We start from the raw sequence: 19,448 nt of genomic DNA, 5'->3' as shown, positions 1-19,448 counted from the left end.
TGGGAGACAGAGGAAGGTGGATCTCTGAGAGTTCGAGGCCAGCATGGGCTACAGAGTGAGTTTCAGGAAAGGTGCAAAGCTATACAGAAAAACCCTGCCTTGAAAAACAAAAACAAACAAACAAACAAAACAAAACAAACAAATAAACAAAACCCAGAATCTTCTAGACAACCTTCACCATGATAGTATTGACTTTGAAAAGATTGCTAGGAAACGTGGCACAGTGATGCACACATTCAAGGAACCTGAGGCAGGAGAATTGTGAATTTGAGGCTAGCTTATGTAACATAGTGAAACTCTATTAAAAAAGAAAAAAGAAAAATAATTTTAAAAAGGAAGGAACTCAGGAAGGAAGGAGAAGGGGGTATTACTAGGTTTTCATTTATCTATCTTTCTCCATACAGGAGTGACTCAGAGAGTATGACCCATTGTAAGGTGGTTCTATGTAGATAAATAAAATGAAGACAGTGTACTGGTTACTTTTTTGTTGCTGTGATAAAACACCACAACCAAGAGAAACTTAAAGAAAAGATGGTTTATTTTAGCTTGTGGTTCCAGAGGGATAGAGTCCATAATGGTCGGGAGGCGTGGCGACAGGCAGAAGGAGCAGGAAGCTTGCGGATCACATCTCCATCCACACGGGAAGCAGAGAGGGATCAAGCCGGAAGTGGGATTCATCAGAGCTATAAACCCTCAAAGCCTGGCCCCAGTGATGTGATTCCTCCAGGAAAAGCCCCACTCCTGAAGATTCCATAACTTCCCCCAAACCGCACCACCAACCGTGAACCAAGTGTTCAAAAACCAACACAGACGGCGTCTACCAAACTGCCAGGTAACGTGGTAAAGGAAGGACATAACCGTTTATGTTTATTTATTTTTTATTTATTTATTTTTTTGGTTTTTCGAGACAGGGTTTCTCTGTGTAGCTTTGCGCCTTTCCTGGGACTCACTTGGTAGCCCAGGCTGGCCTCGAACTCACAGAGATCCGCCTGGCTCTGCCTCCCGAGTGCTGGGATTAAAGGCGTGCGCCACCACCGCCCCCGTTTATGTTTATTACTGTTTAAATTCATGTGACTGTGTGCCTGTGTGAGTTTATGTACACCAGTCACATGCAGATGCCCTGAGAGAAGGGTGTCAGATGCCCTGGAGCTGGAGTTACAGACAGGTGTGAGCCACCTGATAGGGATGCTGGGAACCACCTAGGGTCCTCTGAAAGAGAAGTACGCGCTCTTACCCCCAGAGAGGTCTCTCCAGCACCAGTCCGTAACCATGGGGGAAAACAATACTGCTGATGGAAAATGAATCACAGCTAAGCTATGTTCAGGGCTTCTTCTGAAAATTTTTGGGTCAGTTATTCCAAACAAAATGAAATAAAAGAACAACAACAATCACAACAAAATCCCTTCTGGAAAACCTTGTTCTTCCACTTGGCGTAAAATAAAAATGATCTTTGTTGGGGGTTGTACCAAATTCTCTTTAATTGATTGCCTTCTTTCCCCAGGCTCTGCATCCTCACAGCCAGGGAAGCCACTGATGAAATATTCAGCATTGGGATGATACTTGATGTATAATTAAGTAGGATGCATTTAGCAGTTCAATTTTATAGATCTTTAATCCTCTAGCTAATAAATATTCATGTAGACAATTTCATAAGCAAAAACAAAATATTCTTAGAAATACTATCCTCTTTGGGAAAAAAAAACCATAATCCTGAATGAGCATAATTATAATAGACAGAAAGACGTGATATAGGACAGAGAGCGGGTAACTGCTTTGCTCATTATGACATTTAACCTTCACAATGCGATGGAGTAAGGACCATTGAAGAAAAGAATTAAAAATGGCAAACAAGTGTCTAAGAGGATTTACCAACAAGTTCGCTCAGAAAATAGTCACACAGCAGTAGAATTTGCCTGAAGACACATTGCCTCCCGACATACTAATCAAACTTCTTAGACACCATGGAAGGTAAGGGCGGTAGAGTAGTACTTCTAAGATAATTGGGATGTAGGTTCACTGAGCATATGCTTCTTTAGAGCTCACTCATTCGGGGCTGCTTGCTCTTGAGGGGCCCCTCATCTCATCAGAGGAAGAAGCAAAGAGAAAATAAACTTGGCTACCTGCTGCTCGGAGAACAAACCTCGCTTGTTTAATAGAAAGCTGCGTCAGTGTTTCGCAGCCCAGCGAGTGTAATGTATGGATAACCCAGACTGCAGTTTCTTTCTGTTTCTGTAAAACCCACCCTAATTGTTCAGAAAGTGTAACTTGGGGCGGGAACCTAAAAAGCCACCTACTGATGAGAGCATATGTATGATCATAGTGTTGTAGCTCAACTTATATCAGCTGTAAAAGATTGCCATTCGTGGCCAGAATCCCATAGGTATTGACCAGGATCAGGATGTGCGCTTTTATTGAAGAGTTTTCCGTATTAATCTATGAAGGGCTGAAGTGATTTCTCACTGGGAAGGCTTAATTCTGCCTTCTAAACAATAAAACCTAAAGCTCTGAGAAGCCAAGTGATTTGCTTAAGACAATGAAACAAGCGAGTACCCCAGCCAAGACAGGTTAGTCTCTTTGATTCCACTGTATTTTCTCTAAATATTTTACAGGGCTTTTATTTTTTTAAAAAAAGTATCATACACTATGACTCACTTCGTCTTCCCAATAACCTGGTGAGGCTGAGTACTGTTAAACAACCTCCCTTCAGTTTTCAAAGGGAGGCTAGGATTTATTTTGATTGATACCGTCAGAGGTCTTAGTCAGGGCTTCATGCACATGAGGCAGGCACTCTTTCAACATCTCCAGCCAGCTCCTCTAGCTTTCCATAGTAAACATTCCATGTTTCTGGCATCTCCAACTAACTCCCTTGGGTATCCATCGACACTTAGGCTCCTCTCTCGCAGCATTACACACCACCCGCCCTGGGCTGCCTGCAGGGATCCTGACCTTTTCCCTATTGCCAGCCTCCCAAGCCTTCCTTCGAAAAGAAAGGAAGCCATTATAGGGTCATAGAAGCCCCCATGACCTTATAATTGCGTTCTGCATGCCTGCAAAGCCAACATCATGTGGATGATGCCTCAGTCCGTTGCTGAATCCAACTGTAGTTGAACTCCTTAGACCATGGCTACGTTTGCCTTTGAGAGCCTGGTCAGCTGAGCGTCATGAAAAGAGTCCGGAGAAACAGTGTACAAGGTGGGCCTGTTGCTGCTGGACACTCTGGAAATGCTACCCACCTATCTATCTATCTATCTATCTATCTATCTATCTATCTATCTATCTATCTATCTATCTTTTTATCCATCCATCCATCCATCTATTTACCAGGACAGCCAGAGCTGTTACATGGAGAAAGACCAGCCTGGCCTCAAACTCATCCCAGTGCTGTGACTAAAGGCATGTGCCACCACTGCCAGGCTAGAAAGTATTTTAAATGGCTTGACTTTTTTCTGCTTTTTGACCTATAATGGGTGGGACCAATTCCTGACATGTCTTCATGGCATCTTTCCTGATGCAAAGTGTGTAACTTTTCTTCTGATGGCACTTCCCCCCACCCCCAGAAATCATGCCTTCCTTAACTTTATGTGGGCTTTATGGCCAAACTGTAATTTTCTATGCTTTCATTTTTTACATATAGGATTACATGTATCCTACATCTTTGAAGCTGCTATGTGTCTGAGCATGACCTTAAACTTCTGATATACCTGCCTCCATCTCCTGTGTTCTAGGGTTGCAGACATGTACTACCATGCTGTCTTTAATGCAGTGCTGAGGATGGAACCCTGGGGCTTCATGCATGCTAGACAAGCACCTCTTAAACTAAGCTACATCTCCAACCTGCTGTGACGCTTATTGCTCTGATTCTCTGATTTTGATGTAAACCATCAAAACGAAGCCATCAGGAACAATACCACATTCAAAATGCTGGACTGCTTTATAATTTTCTCTGCCAGGTTAATTCGCCCATCACCTTTTAATTCAGGCTCTCTAAAATAAGTTCCTTTCTAGAATTTAACTCCTAATGGCCTCTAGTTCTTGTCTCTACATGGAACCTCACAAGCCAAGTCTTTGTTGTCCAAATGCTTATCGGTATTCTGGTTTTCTGAGGTCCCACCTGGATCTTCATTAAGCTGAGTGCTGTAGTTACTGTTCTATTGTGTTACTGTTCTACTGCCGTGATGAAGCACCATGACCAAGGCCACTTACAAAAGGAAACATTTAATTGGGGTGTTTGCTTACAGTTTCATAGGATTAGTCCATGATCATCTTGGTGGAAAGGATGGTGTCAGGGAGGTAGTCACAATGCCGGTACAGAGACTAAAAGCTTACATCCTGATGTATAGGCAGCAGCAGGCAGAAAGAGAGAGACAGAGACAGAGACAGAGACAGAGAGAGACAGAGAGACAGAGAGACAGAGACAGACAGAGACAGGGAGACTGATGAGGGCTTTTGAAACTTCGAAGCCCAACCCCTAATGACACAACTCCTCCAAGAAGACCACACCTCTCCTAATCCTTCCTAAACAGTCCATCACCTGGGAACCAAACATTCAAATATATCAGCCTATGGGGCCCATTCACATTCAAACCATCACACTGAGCTTAAGCATTTTAGACTTTCTTTAGCTCACTTTTCCAAACTTTTCCAAGTTCCACCCACAGTTCACCTCTACAATGTTCAAATCTAGTCACAGCAATGACCCCACTTCTCTAGAACTAATTTTCTATGGATATTTTCAGCTGTGCCAAACATATTCAAGGGAAGGCTAATTTCTGAAGTCCATCAGAGTTTCTAAGGTTTCTGTTGACAGCCCTACTTCTGTTGACTGAGTCCTTAATGAGGTAGAAGATCACAGTAGCTCAAGGCAAAGGCTACTCAAGTCATAGTAGACAAAAAGCAGACAGAGTGGACCTTTTATCTTTGTGTGTGTGTGTGTGTGTGTGTGTGTGTGTGTGTGTGTGTGTGTGTGTGTGTTTTGAGACAGGGTTTCTCTGTCCTGGAACTCACTCTGTAGACCAGGCTGGGATTAAAGGTGTGCGCCGCTGCTGCTGCTGCTGCTGCTGCTGCTGCTGCTGCTGCTGCTGCTGCTGCTGCCGCTGCCACCACCACCTGGCTTATTATTTTTTTGTATGTTTTTTTATGTGTATGAGTGCTTTGCCTGCATGTATGTATGTATACCACACACATGCCTGGTGCTCATCGAGGACAGAAGAAGGTGTCCAGTCTCCTGGAACTGGAGTTATAAGCATTTGTCTGCTGCCATGTGGGTGCTGGGAATTGACCTCAGGACCTTGTAGTGGGTACCCGCGGGGCCAAGGGAGGCGCCTGGGGACCCGAGATCTGGATCGGCAGACACGCTCTCGGTTCCAGGACCCTGGATGGTGGAGGTGGACAAAGCAGAGCTCCAGAGAACACCGCTGGACTGTGATACACCTTCCCCAGACCCCGCGACCTACCTATCCCTTAATTTGTAAGTTACGCCATTAAATAAATCTCCTTTTAACTACGTGGAGTGGCCTTTATAATTTCACCAATAGGACCTCTGGAAGAACAGCCAGTGCTCTTAACCATTGAGCCATCTCTCCAGCCCGCAGATTCCTCCTTTTATCAGAAGTGATCACAGAACCAGCATTAGCTCCCAGGTTTATCGTTACCAATGTGTCAGTTACTGTGATGGTTGGTTTTAAAGTCTGTGCCACGGATTAGAATCACCCGAGTGGGGTGTGTCACCTTAGGAATTGTCCCGATTGCCTTGATCGATGTGGGATGATCTCTCCAAACTGTGGGTGGCATCTTCAGGTGGCAGCCTGGAAAATAGGTCACAGCAGAGGATGGTTTGTCTTCTGCTTCCACTGCCTTCCTTCTCACCACTGAGCTGAGTTACTAGGCAGCTGCAGCTGCTGATTCCTTCGCTGATATCAGAACCAGCATGTCCAGGCATCCGTTGTTGACTAGGGGCCAGCTGTTTCCCAGGAACCTCCAGGCTTCTGGTGTCAGATTGGGACTGCTGAGTCACCCAGCCTCCTGGACAGAGCAACTTCTGGGTTCTCAGCCTTCCAGGTGTGAGTCACTATTTCAATATAAGCTGATTCAATAAATTATATATATGTATATATATGTATACATATACATATATACATATGTGCACACACATATATACATATATATGTTGCAGAGTATTGTTTACACTGTGAAGATGTGTCTCTGCCTAAGGCCCCTTCTGATTAGTTTAATAAAGAACTAAATGGCCAATAGCTAGGCAGGAAAGAATAGGCGGGACTTCCAGGCAGAGAGAGAGAGAGAGAGAGAGAGAGAGACTGGGAGGAGGAATCTAGGTGCACAGATTCATCAAGACACAGAGAGGAAACAGGAGGTGTAGGATGGAAGAAAGGTAGCACCACATGGCAGAATGTAGATTATTATAAATGGGTTAATTTAAGTTATAAGAGCTAGTTGAGAACAAGTCTAAGCTAAGGCAGAGTTTGTTATTTGTGAGCTGGAGGCCCAAAGAAAATCTAACTACACATACACACACACACACACACACACACACACACACACACACATCCTATCACTTTTGTTTCCCTGGAGGACAGTTACCTTTATTTGGTGCCTCCTAAGTGTAAGGCATTTTATATGCTTTTCCCTATTATTATCACCCACACAATAACTACTGAAGTGAGCGATATTATTATCCTATTTGGTGGAAAAGAAAAATCAAGACTCAGAAGGGCCAATGACTGACTGAGATTTTACAGTAGCAAGAGAAATGAGAACCCATTTCATGTGTGGTGGTTTGAATAGGAATGGCCCTCACAGGCTCATATATGAATGCTTGGTCAGTAGGAAGTGGTGCCACTTGATAGGGATTAGGAGGTGTGGCCTTTCTGGAGGAGGAGTGGTCTTGCTGGATGAAGTGTGTCACTGGGGGCGGACTTAGGGGTTTCAAATGCTCAAGCCAGGCTCAGTGTCTTTCTCTGCTGCCTGCTAATTTGGATGTAGAACTCTTAGCTAGTGCTCCAGCACCATGTCTGCCTGTGTGCCACCATGCTTCTTGCTGTGACGATAATGGATTAAGCCTCTGAAACTGTAAGCCAGCCCCAATCAAATGTTCTCCTTTATAAGAGTTGCCATGGCGTCTCTTCACAGGAATAGAACATTGACTAAGACACCAGGTTTATAGTATGATAATGCAGTTGATAAAAGCAGCTATTCTTCCTGGGAGTGGTGGTGCACATCTTTAGTTCCAGCACTCCAGAGGCAGAGGCAGGTCCATCTAGCTTAGGCCAGCGAGAGCTACCTAGTGAGACCCTGTCTCAGGGGAAACAAAACAAAACAACCTGAAAAAAACAACTGCTCTTTTAAAAACATACTTGGACCTACTTTGAGATCATGGTAGCCCTTTTAAATACAATTATTATGTAAATAAAGTACTATTGCTCCCATTTTACATATAAGGAACTAAGACTAGAAAGTAAGTGACATCTCTAAGGGAATACAAATTTTAGGAGTGGAGAACAAGGATTTTAATGCAAATTTCTCTGTCAGACTCATTTCTTTAACCCCGAGTCTTTGCTGACTCCCGTAATGTACCTTTGCATCCTTGTTGCCCAAGTTATGGTCCATAGGTCAGCAACAATGGCACCACCTGACAACGTGTTATAATTGCAAAATCTAAAGCATCTCACAGGCTTATGGCCCAGTTAACTTCGGTTGTCAATTTAACATAACCCAGAGTCATTTGAGGAAGTCTCAGTTGGGGGATTACCCAGATCAGGCTGGCCCTTGGCCATGTCTATGTGGAATTGTCTTGACTGATGATTGATATAGGAAGACCCAGGCCACTATGGGCGGCACCATCCCTAAGCAGGTAGGCCTCGACTATATAAGAAAGTGAACTGGGCAAGCCAGAAAGCAGTTTTCCTCCATGGTTTCTGTTCTAGGTTTCTGCTTGAGTTCTTGCTCAGACTTTCCTCAGTGATGGAGTGTGACCTGGGACATGTGAACTGAAGGAACCCTTTCTCCTTCTAAGCTGATCTTGATCATGGCTGATTATCACAGCCACAGAAAGCAAACCAGAATGCTCATTAAGTCAAAAATCTCCATATGGAGGCTGGTGAGGTGATTCAGTGATTAAAGGCATTGCCATCAAAGCCTGATGACCCGAGTTCAATCCCTGGGGGGTGCACATGGCAGAAGGGCAGGACTGATTTCTGCAAGTTGGCCTCTGACCTCTACACACACACGGCGCACACATGTGCTCTTCCCATGCACACAAAATAAATATAAAAGTGCAATAAAAGTTAAAAAAAAAAAAACCTCCCTGTTCGGTTGCTGTGTATAGTAAAGGGTGAGTATTGTTTTGTAACACTACTAGCAATGTACAGAATAGACCAAGAAGGGACCTAGATTGTCTACAGTAATACTGATTTAGGGATTTTCAAACATGTTTGGGTTAGAAGGAGGTATGTTTTATTGCTAGACTTGGCATTGGGACCACTGAGCCACATAAGGAGAGAACTGAATCCAAAAAGTTATCTCTGACCTCCACACAAGCACAAGGGCATGTGCATCCCTTCCAATCATAACAAATACAATTAAAAAATAAATTTGATATAGGTGATTGTTTGCCAATTCATAGGAAAAATTAAACTTTTTTTTCTCATCTCTTTTTCTATAATTTTCCGTTGCTCACAGCCTAGTTTCATTCAGCTGACAGTAAGATGAAAATTGAGCCAACTTCCTCTCTCCCTCCTTCCCTCTCTCCCTCCCTCCCTCCCTCCCTCTCTCCCTCCTTCCCTCTCTCCCTCCCTCCCTCCCTTTCTCCTGCCTTCCTTCCTTTTTTCCTCCCTTCTTCCTTCCTTCCTTTCCTTTTTGAGACAGGATCTCTCTACACAGCTCTGTCTTGGAATTCACTATGTAGACCAGGCCGGCCTTGATCTCACAGAGATCCCCCTGCCTCTGCCTCTCCAGCGATGGGATTAAAGGCGTGTGCCACCATGCTTAGCAATAAACTTTTTCTTAATTCACATGGAAGAATTAAGTATTAATAGTTTTGTTCCACAAACCCACTCGGTTTTTAACCTATGCAAATAAGAGGATCAAGTCTTCAAAAATCGTCTAAGCAGGGGTTGGAGAGATGGCTCAGCAGTTAAGGGCAGTGGCTGCTCTTCCAGAGCACCCAGGTTTGATTCCCAGCATCCACATGGTGGCTCACAACCGGCTGTAACTTCAGTTCCAGGGGATCTAATGTTTTCTCCTGACCTCCAGGGCACCACACATGCATATGGTACACAGACACACATGCAGGGAAAACACCCATACATGTAAAATATTTTTTAATTAAAAATATCATCTAAGCAAGAACTTGTATTAAAAAAGTTAGAAAGACATATTTGTAAGTCAGATGTGGCAGTACCTATTCAAAACCCAAGCATTTGGAAGGTGGAGGCAGGAGGATCAAGAGTTCAAGGCCAGCCTGGAATACAGAGTAAGACTTTGACACAAAACTACAAAAAGCCAGGTGTGGTGCTGCACACCATTAATTTACTTGAGAGGGAGAGACAAGAGGATCAGAAGTTCAATGCCATTCTTGGTCACATGTTGAACTTTTGAGGCCAGCCTGGGCTACATGAAATGCTATCTCCAAAATAAAATAAAATAAAATAAAATAAAATAAAATAAAATAATAAAAATAAAGGGGGACTGGCAGCGGTTGGATTGCAAGTTCAAGATTAATCTTGGCTATGTAGGAAACTTGTCTTGAAAAAGCAAACAGCCAGGCTTGGTAGCACAGGCCTACACTTTCAGCTACTCAGAATGTTGATATAGAAGGACTGCAAGTTCAAAACAAAAAGTAAGAGGAGGACTAGGGATGTAGCTCAGTGGTAGAGTGCCCGTTTTGCGTGTGGGGCACGAGGTTCAAATTCTAGTACGGCAAATAAACAAAACCCCAAACCTATAGATATACCTCACTGGTTCATTCTAGATTGTAAGAATGTGAGTGGTTTTTTCCCTCTTCAGGATGTTCAGAAATTTCTACAGCAAGCACTCCTTCTTGTAATAGATAGCTAATGAGTGCCTGCCGAAGGACAGACCGCAGGTGCTGTTCTAGACTCTTCAAGTATAGCAGGAACAAACCAAACATCGCTCCCCACAGCACGGTCTGCTGTCTGTGCTGTGGATCTTTCCTCACGACACTTCTAGTTTCCTGATTGGTGAATAAACAGCCAAAGGCCTGGTTACTGGATGGAGAGTGAGGACCTCACGCCCCCTGCATAAGGTGGAGAACTCTTGTTTAATCCTCTCTGGAGAATAACTCCTTCAGGCTTCTTTGGGCTAGGAACTTAAAGGAGATCCAAGGCTTCAAGGGCTCTTACATAACTTTCAAAATCCTTTAAATAAAAAAATTACATTTATTGATTGGTGTGGTTCTGTGAGTGTATGTGCATGCTCATGTGAGTGCCACAGTAAGTATGTAGAGGCCATAGGACAGCTTTTGGGAGTCTGTTCTCTCCTATAATGAGTGGTTCAGGAGTTGAACAAAGGTTTTCAGCCTTGCTGGCAGATGCCTTTACTCAGTGAGCCATCTCACTGGTCCCTTAAAACCTTTTTATTTTTCCTCCATTTAAAAACTATTATTTATTTATTTATTTATTTATTTATTTATTCTATTATTTGTTTTATATGTGTGAGTGTTTTGCCTGCATGTATGTCTGTGTACCACACGGAGAGGGTATCAGATCTCCTGAAATTGGAGTTACAGACAGTTGTGAGTCACCATGTAGGTGTTGGTAATAGAACTTGGATCCTCTGGAAGAGCAGGCAGTGCTCTTAATTGCTGAACCATCTCTCCAGCCCCCAAATCTTTGTTTAATTTCTGTTCATGGCCCCTGTACAGCCTATATTCCCAGAACTGACAAGAAGGTGCCAGCCTCTACCAACTTCTGACACTTGGGAGGAGTACAGAATGAAATCCAGGCCAGCTTGGGATATAGTGAGATCTTGTTCCAAGAAATTAAAAAAAAAATCCTTCTTGTCGTTTTAATGGCATTCCAGGAGAAAATAAAAGTAGATCTGAGTTCATTTTCACTAATTATTTAACTCATCAGTTCTTTATATTAACTTAAATTCTCTGCTCCTCCCATTCAAACCCCCATTTCCCTCATTTATCCTTTATATTAAATATTTGAATAAATATGTATTTAAGAAGGGTTCACTGTTTTTTTTTTTTTTTAACTCTTTGATCTTTTGAGGGCCTGGCACCCAGCTCCCAAATAAATACAAGGAGACTTATTCTTACTTATGAATGCCTGGCCTTAGCTTGGCTTGTTCTAGCCAGTTTTTTCTTAACTTAAATTATCCTGTTTATCTTTTTGCCTCTGGGCTTTTACCTCTTTCTGTTTCTGTATATCTTTTCTTTCCTTCTTACTCCTTGGCTGGTTGTATGGCAGGTGGCTGGGCCCTCCTCTACTTCTTCTTTCAATCCCTCTCACGTTCTTCTATTTATTCTCTCTGCCTGGCAGCCCTGCCTATCCTTTCTCCAGCCTAGCCATTGGCCGTTCAGTTCTTGATTAGACCAATCGGGTGTTTTAGACAGGCAAAGTAACACAGCTTCACAGAGTTAAACAAATGCAACATAAAAGAATGCAACACATCTTTGCATCATTAAACAAATGTTCCACAGCATAAATGAATGTAGCACATCTTTAACGAATATTCTACAACAGTTCACTGTTGTAGCCTTAAATGGCTTAAATCTTAAAAATTATGAATGTTTACCTGCATGTATATCTGTGCACCAGGTGTGTGCCAGGTGCCCAATGAAGCCATAAGGGGGTTTTGAATCCCAAAACTGGAATTATGTATGGTTGTAAACCACCATGTGGATGCTGGGTACTGGGTGCTGGGAACTGAACTTGGGGTCAGCTGGGTCCCGGGAACCAGGAAGAAGGCAGTGCTCTTAATCACTGAGCTTTTTCTCCAGCCCCAACACACACACACACACACACACACACACACACACACACACACACACAAGACAAGGCCTCATGTAGCCCAGGCTGGCCTCAAACTAACTCACTATGGTTAAGGATTAGCTTAAACTTCTGATTCTCCTTCCTCTAGCACCCAAGTGTTGGGTTTGCAGGCTTGTGCCAGCATGCCCAGGATATACAGTGCTGGGGGCTGCAGGCTTGTGCCAGCATGCCCAATACATGGAGTGCTGGGGATTGCAGGCTTGTGCCAGCATGCCCAGTATATGCTGGGGACTGCCGACTTGTGCCAGCATGCCCAGTATATGCTGGGGACTGCCGACTTGTGCCAGCATGCCCAGTATATACAGTGCTGGGGATTGCAGGCTTGTGCCAGCATGCCCAGTACATGGGGTGCTGGGGGCTGCAGGCTTGTGCCAGCATGCCCAGTATATACAGTGCTGGGGATTGCAGGCTTGTGCCAGCATGCCCAGTATATACAGTGCTGGGGATTGCAGGCTTGTGCCAGCATGCCCAGTATATGCAGTGCTGGGGATTGCAGGCTTGTGCCAGCATGCCCAGCATATGCAGTGCTGGGGATTGCAGGCTGTGCCAGCATGCCCAGTATATGCTGGGGACTGCAGGCTTGTGCCAGCATGCCCAGTATATGCTGGGGACTGCCGAATTGTGCCAGCATGCCCAGTATATACAGTGCTGGGGGCTGCAGGCTTGTGCCAGCATGCCCAGTATATACAGTGCTGGGGATTGCAGGCTTGTGCCAGCATGCCCAGTATATGCTGGGGACTGCCGGCTTGTGCCAGTATGCCCAGTATGTACAGTGCTGGGGACTGCCGGCTTGTGCCAGCATGCCCAGTATATACAGTGCTGGGGGCTGCCGGCTTGTGCCAGCATGCCCAGTATATGCAGTGCTGGGAGCTGCAGGCATGTGCCAGTATGCCCAGTATATGCGGTGCTGGGGGCTGCAGGCTTGTGCCAGCATGCCCAGTATATGTGGTGCTGGGGACTACAGGCTTGTGCCAGCATGCCCAGGATATGAGGTGCTGTGGACTGAGCCCAGTGTTTTATGCATGCTTAGTGAGCACTCTACTAACTGAGCGACACCAGCCTAACTTTAAAAATTCTAAGTAACAACAAAACACTGCTTTTCTTGGCAGATCAAAAATGGTGATACATGCTTTCACATTTTCAAATGATGCATAGATTTTAGTTCCTGCTGCAAAACCTGAAAGTTCCATCAGGAAATGACTTGCCCAAAAAAACATGCCATCCATGTGGTCAAATACTACACAGTTCAAAAGAATGAAGCAGATCTTTATATTCTGGTAAGAAAGTCTTTAAGACTGTAACAGAGTGTGTGTGGTGTTTATGTTTGAAGTTTGTGTGCAATTTTTACCATGGTGGCTGCATCTTGCCGGGAACTAGGTGACTAGGAGACAGGGATGGAAAACCAAGGGAGACTTAGTTTTCCTCATGTTCCATTTATATCTTCTGAAGTTTGTACCGGTTTCTTATATCACTTTTTCTTGTTAGAAAACAGGTCTTACTACCTAAGTCTGGCCTGGAACTTGCTATGTACCCCAGGCAGACTTTAAACCTCACCATCCTCCTGCCTCAACCTCTAACTTAATTTTTTGAGATTTATTTTATTTTTTATTCTGAGTGTATAGCTGTTTTGCCTGTATGTTTGTGTACCATGTGTGCAGTGCAGGGGGACTGGAGTTAGAGTTGTTAACTACCATGTGGTTGCTGGGAATTGAACCCTGGACTCCTGGAAGAACAGTCAGAGCTCTTAACCACTGAGCCATCTCTCTGGCCTCCTCCTACTTATTTTTAAAATATAAAGTACTAATCAATAGTTTTGTGATGTTGAGATGAGGTCTAGTTATGTAGTCCAGGCTGGCCATAAGCTTGTGATTATCCTTCCTCAGCCTCCTGAGTGCTGGGATTACAGGTGTGTCTCACTGTGTGTATCTCATCTAGATGGATTCCTCCTCCAGCCTGAGTGTTCTCTCCACTGATCCCCCTAACTGGAAATTCTTGTGTGTGATGAATCATCATGCACTGCTTTCTTAGAATAGAGACAGGGTCTCACTGTGTATCCCTGGCTAGCCTGGAACTCACTGTGTGTAGATCAGTCTGGTTTTGAACTCACTGAGATCCATAAGTGCTGGCATTAAAGGGATGTGCCACCACACCCAGCCCATGTTCTATTTTTAAACAACACTATCAACTTTCTTTTCTTGGAATTACCATTTTGTGTTTTCACTTCTGTTTTATTTACTGAGCCTTTTGGAAAGCATGGTAATACAATCTTGTAAAGGAGAAGAATGGGCAGTGGAGAACGCACAAAGGAAGGAGTAAATTGGAAGGCACATGAGGCTCCCTCTTTGTAGCTAGCCTCCATCCAAGTGCAGATTCATTTGAATCGGTGGGCTTTTAGAAAGTGCCACAAGTTCCTGTTAAAGGCTCCATATTTCACATCAAATTAATCTAACATAATGACATCACTTAGTTAAGAGCCCAGGTTACTCAAGATACCATGACTTGGGTGTGTGTGTAAAATTTTAAAGCTAGACTTAAGAACTGAAAAGCCTTAAAAATCAACTTGTCCAGACATCATAGTTGATAAAACAGGGTTATGCCTTAGGTTACAAGGCAAGGTGTGTGTGTGTGTGTGTGTGTGTGTGTGTGTGTGTGTAACAGGAAAAAGGTGAAGAGGTTAACTGGTGTCAAGTTCTGTCCCTTTTGTGATTGTGTTAGGAGTCCGTGACAGTCTGAGTGATGGAAGTTTGCCACACTGGCAGAAACGTAGTTAAGATAATCAGAAAGCTTTAGAAGGCTACAGACCTCAACTTCCCCTTATCCAGCCGGCTCTACAAGAAACTAACTGTTCTTTCTTTTATATCTCACCCACCCTTTCACAAACCCCCTTCCACATCTAGAGCAGGAAAAAAAAAAAAAAAAAAAAAAAAAAAAAAAAAAAAAAAAAAAAAAAACGTAGACTGTCACACAAACAGGAAAGTTTTCACTATTCCCAGGGTATTTTCAATCAATTCTCTAGTATCCGTTGTGTCCATCTGGGGTAACCATAGAGATATTCTGGCCTCAGTCTTATTTCCTCTTTCGACTATTTAAATCTTTCGCCTCGATTTGAGGTACCCCATTTCTACCGGCGTTCGGACTCCGCTGGTTTTGCCTTTCCCTGGGGACTTGTGTACAGAGCAAGAACACATTTTAAACGTGTAAGCACAAGGATCGGTCCGCTCCTCCCGCTCCCGCGCTTTCCCGTGGGCGTTGTGACATTCCACCCTGTCCAGACTACAAGTCCCAGGAGCCCGCGCAACGACGGTGCCTCGGTGAGCGCTTCCCTCGCTCCGCGGGGGAGCGGAGAAAGGTTCTGGCCAGTGCCCGGCGCCCGGGCTGCTCTGCCGCGGCGGTGACGAGGCTGGAGGCCCGGCGGAGCGCCGGCAGGGGAGTTGGGAGGCGGATTCCGCCTCCCCTGAGCGTTAGGGGGCGGGAGGAGGGGGCCGGGCCAGCGGCGCAGCTAGCCGCCGAAACAGAGGGCTGAGCGATGGAGGCCGACGGGCTGCCGTGGGCCGGCGAGTCCGTTTCGGGCCCCGGCCCGGGAGGCGGCGGAATGATCCGCGAGCTGTGCCGGGGCTTCGGCCGCTACCGCCGCTACCTGGGACGGCTGCGGCAGAACCTGCGAGAGACCCAGAAGTTCTTCCGCGACATCAAATGCTCCCACAGCCACGGTTGTCCCTCCTCCCCCGCGGGCGGCGGCGCGGCCGAGCTTGGCCCTGCCGGCGACGTCGCCGAAGCCCCGCTGCCAGCGGGTAAGGAGGACAGGCCCGAAGGAGAGAGGAAAATTGGAGGGTGGCACCTCTGTCAGCAAAACAACCCCGGGAGGAGGCCGCCCGTGGGAGTGGGCCGCGGGGGCGGCGCGGGGCCTGGGCCGCGGGGATCTGAGATGAGGTGGGAGGACATCCCTGGGGAGAGGTGGCGAGGGCTCGAGACCGGGAGGCAGAACCCGAAAAGGCTAAGCGGGGAGTGGGAAAGTTGCTTTGAGTTGGGGGTGCGCAGTTTGGGGGCCGAGTCCTCCCAGTTAGGCATCAAGTTGGGTGTTCCTGGAGTCCCTGGACGCCTAGGGACTGCACTGGCATGTGTGTGCGCGCTGGGTTTGGGTGTGTAAAATGATTGTAATCCAATCAAGAGGCATCCCTGTGAGATGCCCTCTAAATAGGATTTGGAGTCGCCAAAGAAAAAGATACCGTAAAGGTGCCAGCAATTAACTGGCCAGAGATGTTACTTGGGCTTATGGTGAAAGAGTTAAGGAAGACTTTTTGTTGTTGTTGGGGGTGGAGTGGGGCGGTCCTGAGCCCTTAAAGAACTTGCCCTTCTTGATTTTTTTTTTTTTTTTTCTGGGATGTGTCAGAGGTCCCAAATCACTTTTAAATACTGCAAGATCTTTGATCCTCCTTGCTTGCTTTTAAACTGCAGTTGGAGGGAAACTGGAGGGTTTAGCCACTGTGTCTCCTCAGGAAGTTGATGGAAGGGAGAAGCCACTGGCATTCCATATGGATGTGTTTGGGGGACAACATAACAGCAGATATGCCCTTGGTTTTTATTTAGTGATTCTCAAGCTGCAATGTGGATTAAAATAACCTCAGGACTGTATTAAAAAATGCCATGTCCCAGGCTCTGTCTCACGGATTCTTGTTGTGTAACCTTGGTAGGTGGGTCCTAAGAGTCTAATTAGCAGTCAAAGATGCTGGGATCTGATACAGGTGTTTTATTAACACTTTCAGAAATACGAATTTAGATGCTGGTGACAAGTTTGGACTTAAGGTGAACTTGTGAATTGAACCCTACACTCATATTAGATGTATGTTTAATATCTTAAATTTGTCTGAGACTCCGGAAGAGGGGATTTAAAGATGTGCTGGTAAGTTCTGATAGAGTCTTCAATGATGCTGTTCCATTGCCCAGGATAGCAATTTAAACAGTCCTTGTTTGGGGCCAGCAAGATAGCTCAGCCAGTAAATGTACCTGCTGCCAAGTTGATCAGGAGAAAAATTGCTCTTGAAAGTTGACCTTGGCTACACCACACACACACACACACACACACACACACACACACCCCGAATATATGTATTTTCGTTTATTTATTTATTTTTGGTTTTTGAAATAGGGTGTCTCTGTGTAGCCCTGGCTGTCTTGGAACTCTTGCTGTCGACCAAGCTGGCCTTGAACTCACAGGGATTCAACCTGCTTCTGCCTCCCAAGTTCTGGGATCAAAGGCATGAAATGCCACAACCGCCTGGCTGAATATATGTATTTTTAAAAGATCTTTTTTTTTCTTCTTGTCTTTTTTTTTTGGGGGGGGGAGGGTTGAGACAGGGTATCTTTGTGTATGTATTTTTATTTTTTTATTTATTTTGGTTTTTTGAAATAGGGTGTCTCTTTGTAGACTGTCCTGGAACTCACTCTGTAGACCAGGCTCGCTTTGAACTCAAAGAGATTCGCCTGTCTCTGCTTCCTGAGTGTTGGGATTAACGGCATGTGCCGCCACGGCCAGGAGAAAGATCTTACTTACCTCTGGAGATAGAGAGCTCTAGGGTGATCTCTACCTCTTCTGGTAGCTTTTGACACACCCAGAGACGTGCTGTCTGGAAGAGGATATGCCCGCCATGCTTTGCAGCAGCCTTCTCCATCCCAAGACCCTCCTGTAGCTTTGCTTTAAAAGCTCTCTGGTGCTGCTCTGACTTTAAAATGGCTGTCTCAGAGTTACTCCTTAAAAAAATAATCAGAATGGATTGACTTAGATGGAGATTTTCAAATTTTCAAGCATCTTGGTTGGCCTTTGTTTTCTTTAAAGACAAACCTAAGACATACAAAAACACCTTTGTATTCTTGCTTAATTGGCTTTTCTGATTGACTGCATCGTGATCTAATTTTTGCTTTTTTTTACCCTTTGGAATGTGCCCATCTCAATAAAATCCCAGGAGGGCACAGATGACAGGGTGGGGACCAGTTTGATTTTGTTCCATACCATGCTTCCCAGTCATCCGGGAGGGTTCTATGTTTGGGGGTACGACTGCACCAGAGTTTCAGTATCTCTTTCTGTGTCTGGTTGAAGGATGCTGTTGTCCTGGTTATTTTGGTAAAGGTGTTAGAGAGTAGAACTACTCCGGAAAGGACAATTAGTTCCTTGACAATTGGGTCAGAGTCACTGGGAGGTGTCTCAACTTTCTTTTGTGAGTGTTGGTTTCTGATGAATAGGGACTCAGAACATGGAGGAAAGGGGCACTCAGTTCTTAACCTAACAAGCCCTTCTTGGTTTAACGCAGTGTGATATTTGAGCAACTGAAGATCAGGAAATAACTATATTTTGGAGTTGTTGGACTAAAAAGATGGCAACAGTAACAGAGCATTTTAAAATATTTTTTTGCATACTATTTGGCATAACACATAACACCATTTTTTTAAAACTTTCACTTTCAACCATAGAGACCTGGGAAGAACCCCGAAATAGCACTTCTCTTTTGTTTTTGGTAGGTATGTATTCACTCAAGTTTGTGTATAGAACATAAATAGCTCCAGGATTTTACAAGTTAAGTGTGGACAGGAGGCCAGGTTCGGGGTAGGAGAGGTGTTTGTGATCTCAGCCCTGGGGGCAATTAGAAGGATCACTGTCAGGAGGGTCTCTGTTAAATTCAGGGCCAGCCTAGGCCTCATAGGGAGTTCCAGACCTGCCAGGTTTACTTAGCAAAACCCTGTCTCACACTGCTCCTCCCCCTCAAAAGAAAAGAAGAAAGGAAAAGAAGTAGTAGATGGAATTAGGTATGGCAGCCCATGCCAGCCACTCCAGTGCTCAGGAGCCTGAGATGGGAGCCTGAGAGTTCTGGGTCAGCCTGGGCTGTGGGGTGGTGGTGGTGGGCACGGTATAGATTAAATAGAGCTCTTAAAATGTTGTGGCTTTGAGTAGCTTTTGCTTGTACAAAGCAAACTGAGCTGTAAAAGAAGGTTCATTGAGTCCGTTCTCCCACTGTTCAAGTCGTCTCATGTAGCCATTCGGGAGAGACCCCTCGACCTGTTGGGTTTTTTGTTTTGTTATTTGTCTTTTCTTCTCCTCTGCTAGAGCATTCAGAAGCAGTGAGATAAAGGCTTTGAACCCTTTGTAGGCGAGGCAGGGGAGAGTATTACCAAATAGAAGAAGGAAAAACATTTGTCTTATTTTATGATCCAGTGCAGGGCCTGGTTATTGCAGTTCTTCTTAAAGTGCTCCATTTTAAGAAGCTGGAGTGACTCATATATGCCCGGTTGGAAGGCTGTCATTTGTGTTGCCTCCCTTTGTCTTAACTGATCATAACTGTGTTGTGTCACAGCTTCCTCATCTGGAGATGGGGGTTGTCGTCGTCCTTACCTCTAGGATTGTTGGGAGTTAGTATTGCATGT

General features: G+C 44.9%; 1 protein-coding gene across 1 annotated transcript in view; it reads left to right on the top strand.

The window, feature by feature from the left end:
- The first annotated feature begins 15,363 nt into the window (after positions 1-15,363).
- Dstyk (dual serine/threonine and tyrosine protein kinase) overlaps positions 15,364-19,448 on the top strand; it is a 49,010-nt gene continuing 44,925 nt past the window's right edge. The window contains exon 1 of the mRNA XM_059281213.1: positions 15,364-15,826. Coding sequence (XP_059137196.1) covers positions 15,562-15,826 — 265 coding nt within the window. The 5' untranslated portion in view covers positions 15,364-15,561. The remainder of the gene's footprint in view (positions 15,827-19,448) is intronic.

Source organism: Peromyscus eremicus, chromosome 15 (genome assembly GCF_949786415.1).
Source record: "Peromyscus eremicus chromosome 15, PerEre_H2_v1, whole genome shotgun sequence".
NCBI classification, from domain to species: Eukaryota; Metazoa; Chordata; class Mammalia; order Rodentia; family Cricetidae; genus Peromyscus; species Peromyscus eremicus.
Note: the sequence above shows the minus strand (reverse complement) of the source record. Positions and strands in the feature narration are given on the sequence as shown.